This window comes from Dermochelys coriacea, chromosome 1, assembly GCF_009764565.3.
Source record: "Dermochelys coriacea isolate rDerCor1 chromosome 1, rDerCor1.pri.v4, whole genome shotgun sequence".
NCBI classification, from domain to species: Eukaryota; Metazoa; Chordata; order Testudines; family Dermochelyidae; genus Dermochelys; species Dermochelys coriacea.
In genome coordinates, this window is record NC_050068.2 from 265,053,917 (window position 1) to 265,076,393 (window position 22,477).

At 44.7% G+C, this 22,477-nt stretch overlaps 1 protein-coding gene across 1 annotated transcript; it reads right to left on the reverse strand.

The window, feature by feature from the left end:
• Positions 1-4,610: 4,610 nt before the first annotated feature.
• Positions 4,611-22,407, reverse strand: WBP11 (WW domain binding protein 11). The gene is given in 16 exon segments (XM_043491243.1): positions 4,611-5,421; positions 5,424-5,747; positions 6,619-6,801; positions 8,814-9,125; positions 9,902-9,966; positions 9,968-10,001; positions 10,692-10,866; positions 10,868-10,884; positions 12,359-12,558; positions 13,378-13,511; positions 15,727-15,923; positions 16,448-16,504; positions 16,507-16,540; positions 18,334-18,365; positions 18,980-19,102; positions 22,082-22,407. Coding segments are annotated over 15 exon segments (1,920 nt in total). The 5' UTR covers positions 19,044-19,102; positions 22,082-22,407; the 3' UTR covers positions 4,611-5,329.
• Positions 22,408-22,477: the final 70 nt, after the last annotated feature.

The window sequence follows — 22,477 nt, forward strand, 5'->3', positions numbered from 1 at the left end:
ATTGGGCTCACGTCTGTGCTCCGTACCCCCAGTCTCACCTTCCTTTTCACATACACGCAAAATGCAACAGCACACCTCAATCATCAAATACATAAACTGTGCACATTAGCTAGGAGGGAGGAAACTGTGAGTGTTTTGACCACAAAACCCCATCCCTCCTAATTCACAACCCTGGACTAGGTGATAGCAAGTCCTGAGAAGTAGCCAAGCAGGTCATGTTTGCTTGGCAGAACCCGCAACTAGCAGCAAAAGAGGAGGGTTTCTTTTTGTGATGCTACACTCTGGTTGCTGCACTTCCTGCTGCCAGTGAGTGTGGGGTTGGGCCTGCTGCAGTCCTCAGGGGAGTCAGGGCGGGGGCTTTGGGGAAGGGGTGGAGTGGGGGCAGGACTGGGGCAGAGCAGGGTGGGAAGAAGCGGGACTGTGGCACGGGTGGAGCCAGGGGGAGAGGCGGAGCAGGGGCTGGAGCAGCATGCAGTGGCATAGGGCACCAAGAAATTTGGTGCCCCAAAGTTCCTGGTGCCCTACGCAGCTGCATACTTTGCATATAAATAGGGACATCCCTGGTTCTAAACCATTCCGAAGAGAAGGTTGTTGCATATTTTGTTTCTAAAAGGTTGATCTATAGCAGGGGTGGCCAACCTGAGCCTGACAAGGAGCCAGAATTTACCAATGTACATTGGCAAAGAGCCACGGTAATATGTCAGCAGCCCCCCAGCTCCCAGCACCTCCTGCCCACTGATCAGCATCCCTCCCTCCCTCCCAGCACCTCCCAATAACTGTTTTGGTGGCATGCAGGAGGCCCTCCGAGGGCATGGCAGGCTCAGGGGAGCCAGAGGAGGACTCTTGAGCAGTGAGCATCTCCTGGCCCACTGGAAAGTTGGTGCCTGGAGCTCCAGCCCCAGAGTCGGTGCCTATACAAGGAGCCGCATGTGGCTCTGGATCCACAGTTGGCCATCCCTGGTCTGTAGCCTGAGAAAGGATACCAGACTTGTAGGTGGGAGTGGGGCTCAGATGACTTACACTGGGAAGCAGCATAGATGTTGATTAGTACACTTCAGGTGTGAGTTTTCTTTATCGGTCATAAAAAGTAGGGTAGAAAAAGACAATACATTGTCACTGAGGCTTTAAACCAAGTACAGAGCAGCGGAGCAAACTTGCCTGTTTGTAGACTCTATAGTTAAAGAGTAGAAGAATAAGAACAAGATTTCAAGAGTGACTAGTACTTTGGGTATCCAACTCAAGTCACCCTAAATGGGGGGCTGATTTTAAGGAAATGTATTTGAGTATCAGCCTTCCAAAAACTCAAGATGGGTACCCATTAATTTGGGAATCAATATTATTCCCTAACATCTTGGTCTGGGTGTGTTAGTCTACAAATTTAAAGCCTGCTTAGTGAGATCTGTTCCTTTTGAGTGATTGTGCAAAAGCAGCTGTTGGAGAAGAGCTTATCAAATTGAAATTTCATACTAAATTATAAATGTTCAGGGTTTGGTATGTTAATGTTCCCCTTCTGAAGTTTGTTGTGTTTTTTAAATAATTGTTAATAAACCTTTATAATTATATAGAAATAACCACCTTGCAAATGATCATGTGAATTGAAGCACCAAGTCTAATTCAGTGTCCCAGACAAAAACTAAAATGTAGTTGTTTGAAAATGTGTCTATTAAAATGTGTGTGTGTGTATATATATATATATATACACACACACACACACACACATACACACCAGCTGGAAAGCTCAAGGGGATAAGTAGTAGCCCTTTGAACCTGACCCCCCTACCTCCCGTGTCAGTTTATGGCCTACCTGGAAAAAATTGGGAGGAATATTTAAAAGAATAGAAAACTTGCCTTATAGTGGTATTTAGTTAACTAAGAGAAGCTTAAAGGATGACTTGAACTCCTCCACAGCCTTCCCAAGCCTGTTGGAAAAAGAAGGAAGGCTGGTGTCGGGGTAGCATCTGACCCTAAAACTTTTGGCAAAGTCATCCATAAAATGAGTCCTGTGAGCCAACTCCATATGGATGGGATGAAGGCGAGGAGAAGGAGAATGATTTGATTACAATCTATAGGTATCTACATGGTGAACAAATACTCAGTAATGGACTCTTCAACCTAGCAGAGAAAGGTATAACAATCCAAGGACTAGATGTTGAAGTTAGACAAATTTAAACTGGAATGACAAAATTTAACAGTGAAAGTAATTGACCATGGAACAATTTACCAAGGGTCATGGTGTATTCACCATCACTGAATTTTAAATCTGGACTGGATTTTTTTCTAGAAGATCTGCTCTGGGAATTAGGAGGTCAGACTAGATGATCATAATGGTCTCTTCTGGCCTATCAACTATGCCAAAGTTAACACCTCATTCTAGAAAGTCATGGAAGTCAGAATTAAATCCCAGTCTCTATTCTGCCCAGATCTCTACTCAACCTCCCGCTACTGACTGAAAAAACATTGAGTTGTCAGGTGAAATTTAATTTTCTCCAATTAAGCAATAAATTATAAAACTTAGTACAAATTTTCATTTATGATTAGCTCATAATCTTTCTACCTATACCAGAGAGAGGGAGTTTGTCTACAGATGAGGAAAGTGTAAGCACGAGGCAGATTCTCATAACCTTAGGATCAGAGCTCAAAAAGCCTCAGTAGAGGACCAGACAGTTAGAGTGCTAGTGCTATAGCTTGTGCAGCATAGAACATAGAGAATGGACAAATAGGAATTTTTCCACCTCTTCTCTTCATATTATTTGAGTATTGCCCTGAGGGAAGAGGAACAGGCAGTAAGCAGCAAAGGCACAAGTAGGTAGCCCTCCTAAGCATATACACTAGCTCCCCTTTCCCTCAGTGGGTATATGATATATACTGGTATCTCTAGCAGATACTTAAAAGAGGAGGAATCTCCAACCTATTGCTAAAGAGCAGGTGTCTGAATAATATCAGGAAGATGAGTGAGTTTAGTACAGTGCAATATCCAACCCATATTAAAAGGGTGGGTAAGGTGAACTGGATCACATGGAAGAGTATACTGTCTTTGGACCAAAGGTTGTGGTGGATTCTCTATCACTGGAAAATTTTAAATCAAGATTGGACTTTAGGCAGCAAAAAACCTATAAATACACACACACACACACACACACACACACACACACACAGAGTAGTTCAACCACAGGTATTGGATTTGAAATAGGATTTCATTCAGGGAAGTCTAATGGTCTGTGTTATGCAGGTCACCGATACTCAAACCTGTGTTTCAAGAGTCAAATTAACAAATCCATCATTATCCAAAAGAGCCACAGTAGTGTGAATTCATTGTTTCATTACTATTTTTATATACACATTATTCTCACAGTGAAATGACTGACCAAATTTTATCAACTACAATTAACATAGTAAAAGCATCCTGATTAATAATCACACAGTGTTTTAATATCATGTGCTGCAAAGAGCCACTTGCAGCTCATGAGCCTCAGTCTGAGCATCACTGCCCTAGACAATCACAGCTGGTCTTCTGGCCTTAAATCAGTGAGATGCTGTGGGGTTTAGTCCCCATTTGGTACAGAAAGAAAAGGAGGACTTGTGGCACCTTAGAGACTACAAATTTGAGCATTAAGTTTTCGTGAGCTACAGCTCACTTCATCGGATGCATTCAGTGGACTGCATCCACTGAATGCATCCAATGAAGTGAGCTGTAGCTCACGAAAGCTTATGCTCAAATAAATTTGTTAGTCTAAGGTGCCGCAAGTCCTCCTTTTCTTTTGCAAATACAGACTAACACGGCTACTCTGAAACCTGTCATTTGGTACAGACACGTTAAGGTATGGATATCTCTTGTACACAAGCAGGTAGACTAGAGGAGCAGGAAGCTTGTGTCCATGTGGTGGGAGTGTAATGATACATCTGGTTAGTATGAAGATGTGTGCTGGTGGTAGTCTGTAGTTCACACTGAAAAAGAAGATGGAGGAGTATGGTGAATGGAACTAGCAGGGTTTTATGGCCTATAGGTGGAAGGAGAGTTGGCTTATGAAGAGAGGTTAAATTTAGAATCTCAATTAGTTAAAAAGTGATAAAACCCTGTTTACATTTTAGTGCAGTATTTTCAATTTTACATATTTAAATAGAAGTTTTGCCTAGAAGTTTCCTTGTCAGTGAAAGTATTATTCATACTCTTAAATTAGTAAGTTGTTTCTACTTCTAACTTGATATGTTTTCTCATGAGTCTAAGGGATATCCAATGTAATCAAGTATTTTAGGCTTGATATAAGTTAAAGCTTTGCCAGCATAAACAGAGAAGCTTGTTAACTGTTGCGAGCTCCACATTTTAGGTCTCAAAACAACATGTTCCACCCGCAAAGGTTGATTATAATAAGTGAGGGTTATGAATGATACAGCGAAGTACAGGGTGTTGTGACAGATAACCGTTTCAGTAGGTTTGCTCACAACTTCATAAAAGCGTTTTTTTAAAAAAAAAAAAAAAAGATAGTACTTAATTCAAAATCTAGCCAGGTGCTTCTTCCATGAAGTTCAGTGCAATAATCCCTCCCCAGGAGCTATGCACAGCCTTTCCCCTACTGCATTAATATAGATTCCAGATCACAAGACGACAAGTGTTTTAGTACATCAAACATTTATTGTTTCATGAGACACACTGAAGTCTTCCCTGTAAGCAGGAAGCCAACAAGTTGACTCTGGAGGGGACAGGGTGTAAAACTCCCATAAAGTATATGCAGCAAAATACCTTTTTGATAACCCCCTGGCAGGAAGTGATCAATCATCTCACTGCAACTAAAAACACAGTATTACAAAATATTTACAAAAGACAACCAAAATGGAACATAAAAACTTAATGACCAGGTGTGTGTATGAAATGTTGCCAACGTATTTCCAGTACCTCAGGAGTTTATTCTAGCACCCTACCCAAAGCATTCAGAGGGTGAAAAGGTTCCAGTGGGAGTGCCAGACACATTCCTCTTTCAGTACCAGTGTCCCGCAAAATAGAAGAAAGACCCAAGAAAGGTTCCATCATAGTGTCATTTCTAGATTTTAGTCTCCTCCCGCAAAGAGGACAGAAGTGGCAATTCTGGCTCTGAAAGGAAGGCCCCCACCAGAACCTGACTGCAATGGTCTCTATTCAGAGCCTGTTGATAAGTTAACCTGTGGGTAGGTGGAATATTCCATCACCCAACCCCCCTCCCCACACACACTGAAGATGGGGCAGGGGGATGGTCTCCTTCAGTGACTGGGTCTATTACAGGAAATACACCTCCCCACCATACAGTAGTCTGATTTGAGCTCAGCAGGTAGGACGGTTGACTGGGATGAGGATACGTCACAGTAGCCCCTCCATTTCCTTCATGAAGGCTTCATACACATCATCCTTAGTCTGCACAGAGACAGGGGCAGAGGAGCCAACCTTAGGGTTGATTTGGTTAATTGGAGAGCAGGCTCATCATCGTGTTTTCTCTGGGAGACAGCAGAAGCCCCCTTATTCTCACGGCGCACTCGCAGGGCAGTGGGCACAAAGCGGGTGATCTCTGCTTTGGGGTTGGTAATTTGCGGCTTGGCACTGATTGTGGCTGTGGCTTTCTTCTCAATGGTAGCTCCACTGGTGTCATCCGCCTTGGGGCGCTGGATCAGACTGGGTGGGGCACTCAGCACTCCTGGGTTTGGAATGGGAGCCGGCGGGAAAAGTCCTGGTGGAGGCACCAGAGGTGACGCAACATGCCTGGACGAGGAGGGAGGGATACCTGTGGACGGAGGGACAGAAAGTTTGAGCAAGCGGAAACAGCACTTGGAAACAATCCAGAGAAAGCTCATAATTGGAGGCAGGTCCCCTGAGTATAGAACAGGCAGAAGGTAATCTTACAAATTGTTTCAAGCTCCTCAGCATCAGATTCTTCCTGATGGAGAACAATATGCACACACATTTAGGAAATTCTAGATGGGCACATTGGCCTTGTATGGAGGTTAAGGCCCCTGTGTATTCCCCTCCCTTGAATTGCTAGCTATATATATAATATATATACACACACACACAGTGCTAGAGCACAATGACAACCTCCCATCATGTGTATGAGAATTTCAGAACTATCAGCAGCAGGTGACCAGTGGGGCATAAATAGTCCCTGCTTCACGAGTAGACAGCTGCAGGGACTGTCCTTTTGTTCTGTGTTTGTACATAGCCTAGCACAATAGGGTCCTGGTCTATGACTGAGGCTCCTAGGCCCCAAGAAAATACAAATAATAATGTGAATTCTAACAGGGAGGCCAACACAAGAGGCAATCTGGAACAGATCTGTGATATAGTAAAATGAAAATTCTGACCATAACAGGAATTCAGACCTCCAGGTATAAGTCTGCACAGAACAGCAGGGACTTAGTCATTGACGTTAAACAAAGTAACAACTCCAAGGGACCTGCAGTGGAGGGGAACAGGTTACGCCACCCAATGCTGTGCTTATAGTAGTGTAAGCATGAATTTAGGCACATAAGTAGCATGGGATTGTCTGAGGCCAGGGCACTGGGGGAAGAAACGTTTCCCCATACCACATGTACTACTCAAGCACCAGTGGAAAGTTTAAAATGAAATACACATAATAAGGAAGCAGAAAAATTTACCTGGTGGTGCTGGAGGTGGCAAACGAGGTGGGGGTCCACGTGGGGGTGGGCCAGGTGGCAGTCCTGGAGGTGGGCCTGGTGGTGGACCAGGGGGCCGACCAGGAGGAGGCCCTGGTGGTAAGAGTCGTGGAAGAGGCCCACGAAGACCTGGCAATCCTGGAGGTCTCAGGAATGGAGGAGCCCCTGAAAATAGACACACAAAACAAAGGCAACTTAACTCATGGGCGGAAAAACATTGCATCATGTAACATCAAATAGCACCTGATTAAGGGGAGCGGTCTCCAATATCAGCCAACCTTTTACATAACTGATCTTACAGTTTTATGGTTTCTTAACCCTTTATACAAACGCTATGCCTATACTATGTGTACAGATATTCACACTTGCTCTCATTGAGCTAGTGAAAGCATAAACAGTAGTGTAGCCCTGGTAGTATAAGTAGCAGAGCAATGGCTGAGCACATATCTACCAGTTTCAGGCAGGTTGTACTCAGCACGGCTCATTCCTGCCTCCACTGCCACTAGCTATGTTATCACAGCTACACTGTTATTTTCCACTTACTCGATGAGCGCTAGCACAAATATGTATTCATGAGCAGGAGATTCACACCCCTAACTTGTGTCTGTGGCTGTGCCTACACTAATGTGGGTGTCTTGGCTGTTCAAGCCAAGTCACTTATCTCTCTTCTCACCACAATCTCCCTTCTGTTATCTTATTGGAGAGGCTTCAGTGCTGAGCTGTATTCCCAAGAACACAACATGCTGAGTGATCTTCCAATGTGCAGGTATTTGAAAGAATCACTTTGACAAGCTGGTCCCTGAACTAGAGTCATCAGAGATTTCCCGTTTGAAAAATGTGTCAAGATTACGTTAAAGCCTATAATCCTGTCAAGATGAAATTACCAGATTTTACCAATGTTTTATCCAGTCTGGTAGTGCCTCTTTGGCAATTGTGAAAGCCAGTTACTTGTGGGGATTTTATGCTTTCTTCTTGATGTAACTGACTATGCAATATATTAGGATGGAGGGTATTTTCTTCCTGATCCCAAGAGGTCAGCTTTTGTCTTGAAGCATAAGAACTAAACTAGCAGCCTCACGAATCTTAAGGACTGTCACTGAAGAGATCATTGCTCTTATAAAATAAATCACTTTTTGGAAATTTAATGAGTTAATATACTGCAGTATCAAATTCCACAGTTGTGTAAAAAATGTCCTTTCCTCTATTGTGGCAACATCACAGATTGGCAAAAGGAGAAATCCTATTTCTCCTATACAGATATTGTTTACAGAGACATTCAAGTGATCCATATCACACCACATTCCCAAGACGCTGTATTCTAGTACCCCACTTCCTTTTCATGAGGAATCTGCAGCCCTACCCAGTAGGTGTCTGCGAGAGTCTCTCCCCACCATGTACTGCAGTGACATTTGAAAGAACAGCTAATGAGACAACAATGCCTAAATTTAAATAATTGAAGAAAACGACTTCAACATAAGATCTTTCACTCTGGAATCTGCTTCCCCCACTGTCCTGGTAGAGTCAGACTTGTTGATTTCATGGAAACAGTAAAAGTGGAGGACTGTTGTGGGTTTGGGGTTTTTTTGTTTTAGGGAGGGTGAGAAGAGCAGAACTGAAGGACATGCCTTATATTTACTTATTAAAATCATGTTTGTTATTCATTGTATGTGTGCATAGGAATAGCACTGGCTCATGTTATATATTGTTCTAGGTGTACTAACTCTATCAAAGCCAATATTCTATTTAATGAAATTAGATGGCTAGAGAACAGGTTACAGAGATTTTAATTTTTAGTCTAATTTCTGGCAATCCAGTTCAGATAGGTAGTGACCAAATCATTCCTCACTGATCTATGTGAAATAAGTCGCTGTCTCCCTCCAGTTCCTGGTAAAATAGGTGCTTACATTGCAAAGCCAACATCAAACAGGCACTAATTGGCCATCTGGCTTACTACTACTGAATAAGAATGGTATCAAATTTCCTTCACATAAATATGTTTCAACCCTTACCTGGAGAGGGAAACACAACCCCAAAGGACAGTTTAAGGGAGCTTGCACTGCCGCTATAGCTGGTCAGGGAATAACAAGCCAACTCTTGGTCTGCAGGATTGGGATTGGAACCTAATGCCTTTCAGCAGCTGCAAGTTAAATTTAAACAAAAATAAGATAAGTGTTCACCTGGTGGAGGACCAGGAGGAAGACCAGTAGGTGGTCCTGGAGGCCTCAGGGGAGGGGCAGGAGGTGGTCCCAGAGGGGGAGGCCCAGTCATGGGCGGTGCCTGTATCTGAGTTGGAGGAACAGGCTGTGGTGGTGGTTGCTGCTGTTGCTGTGGCTGAGAGGGTGTAGTAGATGATGACCCAGTCTCTGTACGAGACTCCTCCTTCCGTTGCTGCTGTGGTGTCTCTTCAGATTCAGAATCATCCTCATCCTCCTCTTCCTCCTCTTCCGAATATTCCTCCACTTCTCGCCCTTCCTCAGGGATTTCCTGACCTGAAGACACAGAAGAGACAAGATACATTTATAAATAAGCACCATAGAAAAACTTGAGATGGAGGATCATCTCCTCCCCCACAAAAGTGACAGGGAGGAGAGAAGAAACTGGCCTCATTTAGCTATTATACAAAATGAGTAAACAGGAACACAGTACAGCTCTCGCTGGCAGCACTAGCATGGAGCACAGAAGGCTGTGCCATAACCACCCCGTATTTTCAGGCGTTAATTCCTTTTGGGCTGAAATTTCTCTTGCATAACTTCACACAGCTACAGTTTGGGGATTTGTAGGGGGAAAACCCGTGGAAAACTGATTTAGCCCTTTGAATTATACAAAAGTAAAAAACTTTCACATTTTTTAAAAAAAGGTGATTTTATATGACCAGACAAGTGAAACCGCTAACACTTCTAAGCTGACACAAGTGCAGTTCTTAATGGAGGAAGGAAAAACGAGTTAAAGTTTGGAGAAAGACATCTTATTGTAGATGAAGTTATGAGGTTACCTTTGTACATCTGAAGCAGCATCTTTTATGCGCATCTTAGTCCTGAAAGGCTTTAGACTATTGAGAACTTAGTAAAGTTGCCTCAAGAGATATATTACTTAAACAGCAACTCAGTTCTAAGTTCCCCTCACCTCTTTCCTCCCCTTAAAAACAAGTATTAATGTTTCATTAGTCTAAGTTATCTTCATTAAGGTTGAGAGATGAAGCAAGCAAAAACAATTTTTTTAAAAAAGCTAAATATTTTGTTACTAGCTAGGGAATTTATGTTCTCACCTGCCATTCGCAACATCATAGCCTGAAGTGGAGTCAGTTCCTTCATGTTCTTTTTCTTTTTCGTGACTTCCCAGCATGTCAGCAAACCGCACACTAAGCCCTGCAGAGATAATCACAGGGAAAAGGGAGAGATCAAATATATACAAGAAAGTTATTTGATGTGGATAGCAAATTAAATATCTTGTGACTCTTCAAAATGGTAAGAATGTTAACATCGGTGTTATTTGCCTTATTACATTCTGCTAACCTAAAATTCCCATCAGTTTCAAATAAATACAGCGTTCCTGACTTCCACTAAAATAGCTGAATGGATGGTTGATGCTCTTCTACAGTGAGTGAAGTAGACTGTCTTTGATTAGCCTGAAATTCAGTTATTTATCTTGTACAGTTCTTTTGAAAAGTCTCAAGTCATTAAAGTGTGGTTCTACTCTGACATGGAACTAAAATTGCATTGTGGAGTTCCTTGTTTCTGACTCAATGCTCCAGGTCAAGTGTGTATATATTTTAACAAGGCAGCTAAATTTGAATACTAATGTTGCAACCTCAGCCTGGAATCTCAAATTCCAGCTGGGTGCTTTCTGACTCATTTATCAGCAGTAATAAAAATTCTGTAATAGGAACTTAGGTAATAATTTAGATAGTTGAGCCAGAACAGAATTCAGTTTGCTCTCCTTTCAGCCTCATGACTACAGAACAAACAGAAATAAGAGTGTCACTTTCAGGCTATGATGCAGTCCTATTTTCAGTCACTTTTCAGACTATAATGAAGTGGAGTTCCCACCACACAAACCTGATTTCTTGTCTTCACCCTCCCTTTCATTTTCATTGTCACGATGCAGGAATTCATCACCTTCGCTGTCTGCATCTGATCTGTCACTATCACTGTCATCACTACTGTCATCATGCCTGTCTTGATCCATGTCCTCAGGATACCCTTCATCTTCACTGGTACTGGAGGCATCATCAATCGTGCCCTCGCTGACCTGATAAGAAGAGAGCAGAATATCAGGAAGCAAAGCACACCAGCATGGAAGAAAAAGAATACATGTCAGCTTAGGTTTATTTCTATAGCTACATAACCCATTCCAACTCATTCCAGTGAGGAAAGGACTACATTGTCTAGCATTTATCCTTTCAGATCCCCTCCAAGTGAAGGGTTAACCAGTTCTATTTCTGAAAGAAATCAGTAATTCATTTCACTATCCTAGGAATGGGGAGAGGGGAACGAAAAGGAGGATAAAATAAACCTCTAAAGGATGGAGATCTTATTTGAGGTTGTTTTGTTACTAATACAATCATTATCACCATTGCTTTTTTTTTTGGCTATGAACAATATCTGCACCTAAAATTCACCAGTTCATTTCTACTTATCCATTTCTAACCTTTCTGAATTTCTCTGGTCACTCTACTTTGTGCCTTTTCTAGTTCCCCAAGTCCTAATGTTATGTCTACATAGCACTACATTATGTGCATAAACTGATAAACTCAGTTTCACTATGCAATATATGGGAGGTCCTGCAGGAATTAACTGAAATTGGAGGGTCTAATTAGTTTAACATTCTGGTGCTACTATCCTACAGGTGCTAATGAGAAACACTTTGGGTGGGAATGAAAGAACATGCACAACTTTCTGAATGATGCCAGCTGGGGAGATTTTAAAATGCTGGATCCCACAATCTTGCAGCCATCAACCCTGGGGGCAGATTTCTCCTCCCATTCAACAATGCACTAGTGTGAAAACCAAGTATTTGAAAGTTATAACTTGAAGCTTTGACATTTGATAAGAAATGTAACTGATGTTAAATTAACTGACATTAAATTATGCAGTGTACCCGCACCTCCCAAGGGGTTAGGAGCATAATCATTTAAATGAAGAATGCTATGTCCAAAACTAAAGGGGCACACACTTGAGACATGAAACTTTTGCTCACAAAAGTCTAAAATGGAAAACTCTCTCCCCAGTAGGATAGGTTTACAGATGGTTTTGTCCAATCAAATGATGGCGTTTTCTATCATTTCCCTTAGAAAATTATTCTCTAGTCTAGGAGATTTAACTATTAGTAGCAAAGGCTTATTGATATCCAGTCTCATTTCCCCCCTTTATTCAATTTCATTCCATTCCACTTAACTATAACCAGCTAGACAGGTTCTTCACCTCAGAGGATTCAACACCCTCAAACACTTGCAAATTTATCTTATCTTAGTTATCATTTGGCCAAGCTTTGTAGCTATTCAATCTTTCATACAGTAAGAAAATTGTCTGTGAACCTACAGAAACCAGTAGGATAAATCAGATAATACAAGTCTGCACATTCCTCCCAGTTAAGTCATAATGGCAATGCCAGTGCACACCACATTCACCGTAGCACTATCAGGGGAAGAGCAGACAGAAGTCAAGGTAAATCTCCAGTACAGGGATAACACGAGGATTGGGACAAAGGAGGAGCAGCTTTTTACCTATGTCAGGACTGTAAGAAATCTCTTCCTCTCGCCTCCAAGGGGCCATCTCTAAAGTGAAGCCCACTTTACGGCCATACATCTGTAGGACTTGGGGTGGGGGAGGCCCTGGAGGAGGTCCAGGGGGCTTCCGACCTGGGGGTAACCGTGGAACACCAAGTCCAGGAGGTGGAAGTACAGAAATGGGCCGGACTGGAGGGCTGGATATTAAAAAAAAAAAAGCGTAAAGGAGATGAACACAAAAATCTGTACCAGTTCCTCATAATCACCTTCACAGCAACCATTTAGACAATGATCCAGCTGTTCCTGTCCTAAGTGCTATGAAAATACATTAGAAATTTACAAAAACAGAGTAAGGCATGGTCCTTGCCCAACGAATTTATGAATTTACACAAAAAAAGAGGTCACCAATTAAACGTAGGAGGGTTTGGAGACACTACTGATGGATATTAGAGATAAGAAAGCTTATGGAAGAAATAGGCTTAAAGGAAGATAGAAGGAGAAGAGTAAGGACAAGTGGGAACTGGTGCAAACACAGGGGGCAAATGAAGACACCACGAAGCTGACAAATAAAAGGATGCTAAGTAATCAGTAAGAGGAAAGGGAGAGCAGGAGGACATGAGACACAGGCCAGATTAAGAGGTGAAATAGAAGCTTGAATTTAACACAGCAACAGACAAGAAGCCTATGAAGTAAATACAACAAAAATCGCAGGGTATCGCAGTGAGAACAGTGGGAAAAAGAGAACTAGCAATGGAGCTTAAGGTGGACTAATGTGAAAAGTAGATAGGCAGGAAGACCAGACACACTTATCAGAGTCAATATGAGAGATGACCAAGGCACAAAGGATTTTAACAGCAAAAACAGAGGGAAATACATACAGAACGAAGGATTCATCACTCCCTCAGGACTTCCAATTCCCCTCTCCCAAATATCACTTCTATCAACAACCCTCTACACCCGCCTGCAACGCATGGCTGTTCAGCATTTATTACCCCTCCATGGCACTTCCCTCTTACCCATAGGCTGATGTTTTCTTGAGGATAGAAGGTGGTTGAGCCCCAGGTAGGGGGATGTCCTGTATAAGGATGTTGGAGGGGGCATGAGGCATGTCTGGCAGGGGTATACTCTCCACCTCAACATGTTGTGCATTCTGCAAGAAATACAAACAACAAACAGGTTAACCTCTTAGGAGGCAGAGGATCATGTGCACATTCCTCACTTTATAGAATATAGAAGGTAAGGAGTCAGTTTCTTCCCTCTCATAAAAATGGTTATTCACAAGGGTGCCTGTCCAACTGGTATGTCACTCTTTGTGTTAGACCCCGGAATGAACATTTGGAGAAAGATAACGAGCATAGATATTAAGGCCTCTTTGGTCAAAAGTAACACACAGAGCTCAGCTAGCGGAAAACATTTCCCCATTCAAATAACCAACCTGATCAAGCTTATATTCTTCTTAAGATACTTAGCCCTGGTCTACACAAACAGTTAGGTCGACATAAACTGCCTTATGTCGACCTATGTCAGTGTACACACTACCACCTTCCTCCCTCCAATGTTAAGTGCCCTCCTACATAGACTAACTCCACCTCCAGGAAAAGCATAAGACTTTAACAGGAGCAGTTAGGGCAACACAGTGTCCTTGTAGACCAGGGATGGGCAAATTTTTTGGCCCAAGGGCCACATCGCAGTTGCAAAACTGTGTGGAAGGCCCGGACAGGGGAAGGCTGTGCCTCCCCAAACAGCCTGGCCCCCGCCCCCTCCCAATTCCTGCCCCCAACTGCCCCCCTCAAAATCCACGACCCATCCAACCCCCCCACCCCCTCCCAATTCCTGCCCCCAACTGCTCCCCTCAAAATCCCCGACCCATCCACCCCCCCACCCCGCTGCTCATCCCTGACCACCCCTCCCCAGGACCCCACCCCAACCACCCCCCTGCTCCCTGTCCCCTGACAGGTCCCCCGGGACTCCCAGCCCTATCCAACCCCCTCTGTTCCCCATCCCCTGACCGCCCCCACTCCCCCCCGAACCTCCTCTCCATCCAAACGCCCCCTGCTCCCTGTCCCCGTCCCCTGACTGCCCCCCAGGACCCTCTGCCCTTATCCAACCCCCTGCTCCCCCGCCCCCTTATCATGCCGCTCAGAGCAGCAGGAGCTTGCAGCCCTGCCAGAGCCAGCCTTGCCACTGCCCTTACCAGCAGGAGCGGCAGGCCAGAGCGCTGGCAGCATGGCGAACTGAGGCTGCAGGGGAGAGGGGACAGCAGGAGAGGGACCGGGGGCTAGCCTCCTCAACTAGGAGCTCATGGGGCCAAGCAGGACGGTCCTGCGGGCCGGATGTGGCCCGCGGGCCATTGTTGCCCACCTCTGTTGTAGACGCTGTCTTACTTACATCAGCTGTTGGCTGTCATTCTTGTCATGTCTGGCTCTGTGCTGGAGCTATGAAATTGTCAAGATTGTCTTCCCTTCTTCCAGCCAGGCTACCCCCTGGGTCCAGGCTCCCCATTCCCAGCTGAGCTGCTACCCAGGCTCCCTGCTGGGCTGCTTCCAGAGTCCTGACTCCCTGGTCAGAGTCCGGGCAGCTGCCCTGCTTCCAGCAGGGAGCTGACAGCTGAGAGCCAGGGTAGCCAGGCCCCCAGCAGGAGCAAGAGCCGTTGAGTGGGGGGAGTGGAGCTGGTGGGGAGCCTGTGGGGCAGCCAGGCACCCAGTGGGGAACTGCAAGTGGAGCTCAGAGCCCGACTCTCAGCTCCCCAAACTGCATTAGGTTGGTGAAAGCGGTCCTGGCGAGGACACACACCACTGACTGAAGGAGGGTAGTGTGGACATGAAACACCACTGTAATTACTGTGGTGGCTGTAAGTCAACCTAATATAGGTCGACTTAGTTTTTAGTGTAGACATGCCCTTATTTCCCAAACAGAGATATACTGTAGGCAAGAATACCATGTCTTTCCAGAGTATCTGGGAAGCACTCATTATAGGAAGGATTTATAGTTGACTGGGACAGAGCTTAGGGACTCAGATACTACAGCAGAAACACTTATAATAAATGCTGAGAGATACGAATTACATGCATACAAACTTGCATAAAGAGGGTTTTAAAAACAAAATTAGCTTTATTCGTGTTCCAAAGACACATCTCACAAGCCAGGGTATGCAAGATAGTTAGGGCTTCCATTGTAAAACCATTCCAAACCATCCTTCCCTGTAAATATAGTACATCACAGGGATACTGAGGACATACTGATGGTTTATCACGTTGTCCCTGCTAAAGTACTATGCCTGAGGAGGCAGCCAAGTGCACGGGTATGCAGCTTGGTGAAATACTCAACGTGGCAGGGACTGAGGACCAAGTATGCTACAATGTTACCTTGACAGCATCGAAGTATTGGCTGAGCTGTGATCTCTTCTGCTCATACTCCACTTCCAGCTTGCGCAGTTCTTTGTAGATGTCAGGATTCTCCTTTTCGTAGAGCCGCAGAATTCGCTCAAAGGTCTCACGCAGCTTCTTACGCTTGTCCTTCAGCACCTTCTCATTAAGTTGTGGCTGCTGTACTGGGTTAAACTCTGACCCAGAAGAGTAGGACCAAGGCAACAAACAATTCCAAAAAGGAAATTATAGGGGAGACTTGCAACAGAAGCCATGATTATCCAACTGCATATACTGCACACACGTTCATATAGCAACCTCTGGAGACAATGACAGTGACTATCTGAATCAGCTTTCCATCAGGTCTTCAGAGCCTTAAGGGGGTTGTCTCCTTTTCACAGCATTAGAGACAACAATTGTCTATCCTTCTGTCTTCCAAAGGAACGTCTAGTCATCCAAAATTCTCCAATATCCAATTATCTTGAAAAAGATCATCATCTATTCCTGTTCCAAGAACCATTTACCCACTTTCCTTCTCCAATCCTTCTAACAAGCAAAAGCCAGTATTTGGCAAAGTTTCTAGAGTTACAACCCCATAGTTCCTCCATTAACCCCTAAACCCATCTTGTCCCATCTCTCAATTCTCACCTCCCATCTGATCAGATCCTTCCATCTCCCCTCTCACTCTAAATGCAAGTCCCTCCAGATGGTACCCACTCACCCATCTCATCCAATTTTTCCATGTCCCGAATAATCTGTTTGGGATCTTTCATCTTAGTACAGCTGCTCGTACCATCATCCGCTGCTTCTTGTTCTGAGAGGGTCAGAGAATAAAGAATCAGTTGTTCTAGGATAAATAGGGGAACAGATATAATCTATGGTATCACACATTTCTCTTTGCAGTTCAGGTTTCCAGGACTTCTAAATGTGCTCAAAGAACTCCCCCAAGAAGAGAGAAATAAATTCATCCATTCTTTTTAAAAGTGCTTTACAAATGTTAATCACTCCACACTTCCTATAAGATCCATTTTAAAAGTGAGTTAAGCAGTGGCTCAATCTTTCCAGACTACTGTACCCCTTTCAGGAATCTGATTTGTCTTGCATACCCCCAAGTTTCACCTCACTTAAAAACTACTTGCTTAGAAAATCAGACATAAAACTACAGCGTCACAGCACATTATTACTGAAAAATTGCTTACTTTCCCATTTTTACCATATAATTATAAAATAAATCAATTGGAATCTAAATATTGTACTTACATTTCAGTGCAATATAAACAAGTCATTGTCTGTTATGAATTTTAGTTTGTACTGACTTTGCTAGTGCTTTTTATGTAGCCTGTTATAAAACTAAGCAAATATCTAGATGAGTTGATGTACTCCCAGAAGACCTCTGTGTACCCCCAGGGGTACACATAATCCTGGTTGAGAACCATTGAATCATAGAATATCAGGGTTGGAAGGGACCCAGGAGGTCATCTAGTCCAACCCCCTGCTCAAAGCAGGACAATCCCCAACTAAATCATCCCCCCAGGGCTTTGTCAAGCCTGACCTTAAAAACCTCAAAGGAAGGAGATTCCTCCACCACCTCCCTAGGTACCCATTCCAATGCTTCACCACCCTACTAGCGAAAAAGTTTTCCTAATATCCAAGCTAACTTCCCTCACTGCAACTTGAGACCATTACTCCTTGTTCTGTCATCTGGTACCACCAAGAACAGTCTAGCTCCATCCTCTTGGAACCCCCTTTCAGGTAGTTGCTGAAAGCAGCTAACAAATCCCCCCTCATTCTTCTCTTCTGCAGACTAAATAATCCCAGTTCCCTCAGCCTCTCCTCACAAGTCATGCCCTCCAGCCCCCTAATAATTTTTGTTGCCCTCCACAGGACTCTTTCAAATTCTTCCACATCCTTCTTGTAGTGTGGGGACCCAAAACTGGACACAGTACTCCAGATGAGGACTCACTAACGCCAAACAGAGGGGAATGATAACGTCCCTCGATCTGCTGGCAATGCTCCTACTTATACAGCCCCAAAATGCCGTTAGCCTTCTTGGCAACAAGGGCACACTGTTGACTTATATCCAGCTTCTCGTCCACTGTAACCCCTACGTCCTTTTCTGCAGAACTGCTGCCTAGCCACTCGGTCCCTAGTCTTTTAACAGTGCATGGGATTCTTCCGTCCTAAGTGTAGGACTCTGCACTTTTCCTTGTTGAATCTCAGATTACTTTTGGCCCAATCTTCTAATTTGTCTAGGTCCCTCTGTATCCTATCCCTACCCTCCAGCATATCTACCACTCCTCCCAGTTTAGTGTCATCTGTAAATTTGCTGAAAATTACAATCCACACCATCTTCCAGATCACTAATGAAGATATTAAACAAAACTGATCACAGGACCGACCCTTGGGGCACTCCACTTGATACCGGTTGCAACATTCCTTTAAATTAATTGGTCAGACAACATTCCCACAGAAAGAAAGTGACTCCTGAGAAGTCAACCATAAAGTCTGGATTGTACCTATTGTCTCAAGCCCATAACAGTTGGGAACGTGATGCATATTAGAATGGTGCTAACCAGATGTTCTTAAGGATGGTAATAGTGTCTTAACCTTCTTCAGCTCCCTCTTCCGGGCCTCCTTTCCTGCAGAGGAGAGAAATGACTACTGGAGTCCTGTTTCTTAACAGCTTGTGATTTAAAAGCCAAATTTTATCCACCCCCACTTTTACAGTCTTGGATATTCGATTAGAAACAATCATATTTCATACCCATTACCGAAGAAAGACGGCGACAGGTGGCCATACTGGCAACCCCACTCCTCCGAAAAGAGAGAGATTTCTGTACACACCCACCTAATTGATGTAACAAGTTCTGGACTAAGCAGTTTTTTTGAAACAAGACTGTATGAATTTAATGCTCACTAATGATTAACATCCTAGAAACTGAAATATTCTATGTACAGAATAGAAAAAACTTTTTTTTTTAAAAATCTACATTTGGACAAACTAAAACATTGCTAATAACCAGCTGAAGTATTTGATAGTGAGAGCTGATTTTTTGCTTGTTTCTAGATGATTATCTGACCATCAGAATCTTAGTAATTACATTAATGCAGGAGAATATATCTCTGTAGTCGTTTCCTCCTCTAACTACACAATGCTTGTGCAATCTGACCTGACTCCCAACCAGCTTTCATTCCCATCTTTATCTCAGATGAATTAACCATGCTTACAACAAGAAATTTAGTGGATACTTACGAGCTTGGTCTGTAGGGTTCATGAACTTCCCACTCTTGGTGGAGGAGGTTGATCTCCGCCCCATTTTGACCAATTTTTTTTTATTGTTTCTTTAAAACAGGGGAAAAAAAAAAAAAAAGACACCTGAAAAAGAAAAAGCCACATCACAAGCCATGTGTAGTAGTCAGCATACTCCAATTCCTCCTCTTCCCCCAGCATTAGTGCTTGTTTTCCCAGAAACTCAAATGTCTATTGCCTCCCTAAATCCCAGCTCTCAAGAATGTGCAGAATGCAACTGCAGACTCATGCAAACATACAAAGCCGCACAACCACACCATTTTGTCAGCAAATGACTACTGCATCTCATTCATTTCAATATGCAAATGAAAAGTATAATGTATTTACTAGGGTTTTGCACACTTTGTTGCTTTTGTAATCAGAGTAGAGCCCTGCCACTCAACCTAAGCTCCACCAACTACAAGTGTCAGGCCCAGTCGGGTGTGAAAACAACCAGACCCTCCTAGGCTCATGTCTGCTCTGCAATAGGGGTCAGCACAGCAGCGGCTGCATGCTCTTCTCTTGGTGACCACCGCCTCCTCGCTGCATTGTGTGAACTGCACAGTGAGCATGTTGAAGAGACCAAGTGCCTGTCACTCTGCAGCTCACACACTGCAACAGGATGGCTCACAGCTGCTGCAGCTCCAACAGCAGGGACAGGAGAACAGCAGGGCTGATTCAAGTTTGGGGACAAATGTCAGGGTTAGGTTGGAAATTACTCAATCCTCTAGGGCTTGGTCAGCTGGGTTCAGGCAGTAGGCCTGAGCAGACTTGTAAGGCAGAGCTCATTGCACACACCATGGGCTCCTTGCATTCCTCCCGCTCCTCTTGCACCAACTCCTTGTATGCCATCATCTCATCCCTTTTTATTTCAGGAACTCCTGAAACACTCCCAACCTCATGACAAGATCTCCAAGTGCCGTCCAATCCTCTCACTGCAGGGTTCTCCATTCTCCCCCTCACCAGGGGTTCAGTGTGATCTCCCATTTCACCCCTATGCCAGGAGTTCTGTGTCCCACATTCCCCCTTCCCTCATAACAACGTTCCCCCTTCTTTGCACAGTTCTTCTCCACTGGCCTACATGCCATGGCTCTGTGTCCCCCTACTCTCCCCCCTTTATTACTGCTCTTCTTTCTGTCTGGGAAATAAACCACTCAGGATGTCAACATCAAATTCTATTGGGAGGACGGACAGAGAAGAGACGGGGTATTGTTATGTTGCAAGGTGTTAGCTTCATCAACGAGTTATTTAATCTGTAAACAACTACAGAGGTACCTGAAGCTGTGGGCAGCTCTGCTAAATCAATGGCAGAATCTCTGATGTCCCCTTTCCCCTTCCTCAAAATCATAGTGTTCTTCTGCCCACTGATACCTAGAACATTCCTTGAAATTTTAGAATTGATCCTACATTCAAAAGTTAGCGTGTTTCATTAAACGACCATCCAAATGGAAACATGACATCCAGTTGAATCTAAGGCTACACAAGCTCTGTGGTGCTGCTGCAGCCTACCACTTATACCTCTCTGTACACTCTTTCCATACATCCCGTACCAATCACTTCTCTAACACAGGGATACAAGTTTATCATCTGCTCTCCTTTACGCGAAGAGTCTCAAAAATGTGCATTGCTAAACATCTGGATTTCAAATTTTTCTTCATAAATTGTGTCTCTAATACAAAGTGTGAAGATCTGTCATCATACTAACCTTCCCTCTTTTTATGCAAGTGCTCTAATTTTATTATCTGGGCTATAAAGTTTGGATATGAAGACATGCTAGCTTGTGTCTAATGAAACTTTGAATCATCTGCCATGTAAATGATAATTATAATTAAATGATTGCCTTTAAGGTACTGAGCAGTGCACTAACGTGGCATAGGTGCCCTGAGTATACAAGCAGATTGGGTCCTCACTGAAGAGCTACGAATGATTGCATTCAATATACTGGTTAATTCAGCATTTGTAAAATGCTTTTATCTGAATTGTCTGGCTATAAAGCGCCATAACAGCCATGCTTACAACTAAAGCAGTCTAGATTGTGTGTTCACTAATGAAATAAGCCATCTCTTATGGATAGTTAAGGCAGCACGAGTTTGATTTCTCAGACCATTATTTCTCTAGCCAGGAACGCTACGGGGCGGGGAGTTAACAGATTTATAACTCTCACATAAGGGTCCCAAACTCTGCATTTCTCAGGTATACGCAAAAAAAAAAGGCGTACTTGTGGCACCTTAGAGACTAACAAATTTATCTGAGCATAAGCTTTCGTGAGCTACAGCTCACTTCATCGGATGCATTCGGTAGAAAATACAGCATACAGAAATACGGTATTTTCCACCGAATGCATCCGATGAAGTGAGCTGTAGCTCACGAAAGCTATGCTCAGATAAATTTGTTAGTCTCTAAGGTGCCACAAGTACGCCTTTTTTTTTTTTTTTTTTTTTTTTTTGCAGATACAGACTAACACGGCTGCTACTCTGAAACCATTTCTCAGGTATGTTATACTGAGGTCGCCTCCCCCCACCATCCCGCTTCAAATACCCCGAGGACACCAGACCCTCAGGCCATTAACATGTTGGCAGCCGTAACCTCACCTTGTCTCGATACAGGACAGTCGGGTACGAGCCCCCTCCTTGTACAGACTCCAGGCCTGCAAGACATGAGGTCCGAGCCAAGAGTGAGCCTGAGACACAGATGCGGTTGGGAACAAGCCCTTGCTCTGCTAACCACAACCGGCTTCATGCCGCTACCTGCCCCCGCCTCAGCTACCCCGCTCCCACCGCCTGAAAACTTCCCCGGCATTGCGGCTCCTTCCCCCAGAGCCGCCGGCCTGGGCCGGGCCTGTGTGCCCCGATAGGCCGGGGGAGAAGAGGCCTGGGGGCCGGCAGAACCCCGCCTCCTACAGCTCCGCGATAACACTCCCCTCCCCGCCGCCGCGGCCCTACAAGTCCCTGGGCTGCTCCTCTCCCCCACCAGGGGGAGGGGGAGAGACGAGGGCAGAGAAGCAGCCCAGGGACGCGCAGGAGCACCGCGGTCGGTCGGTCTCCCACCCTGCTCTGCTCCTCTCACCCCTCTGAAGGGCGGGAGCCGAGCTCCTCTGCCTCGTTGCGGGGCAGCGGTTTCTACGCTGTACCCCCGGCTCCTCGCCTCTTCGGCCTCGCCGCCATCTTGAACGGTCGAAGGCGGGACGCGCGCGCCACTTCCGCCCCGGAACCACCGGTCGGGCGCGAGAGTCTTAGAGGTGCCGGAAATCGGGCGCCGGAGCGTCGCCCACCCCGGGCCGCTCTGAAACAGACCTCCTCAGGCTCGATGGTGCGGCGGCAGGAGGGAAGCGGGCTCTGCCGACCCTTAGCCCCGTCACCCGAGAGGGAGTCACGTGACGCTGCAGCGGGAAGGGGCGGTAACCGCGGAGAAGGGGGAGTGTCCCAGCTCTGGGAGGCTGCGCGGGCCGGGGGGAGCTGACGG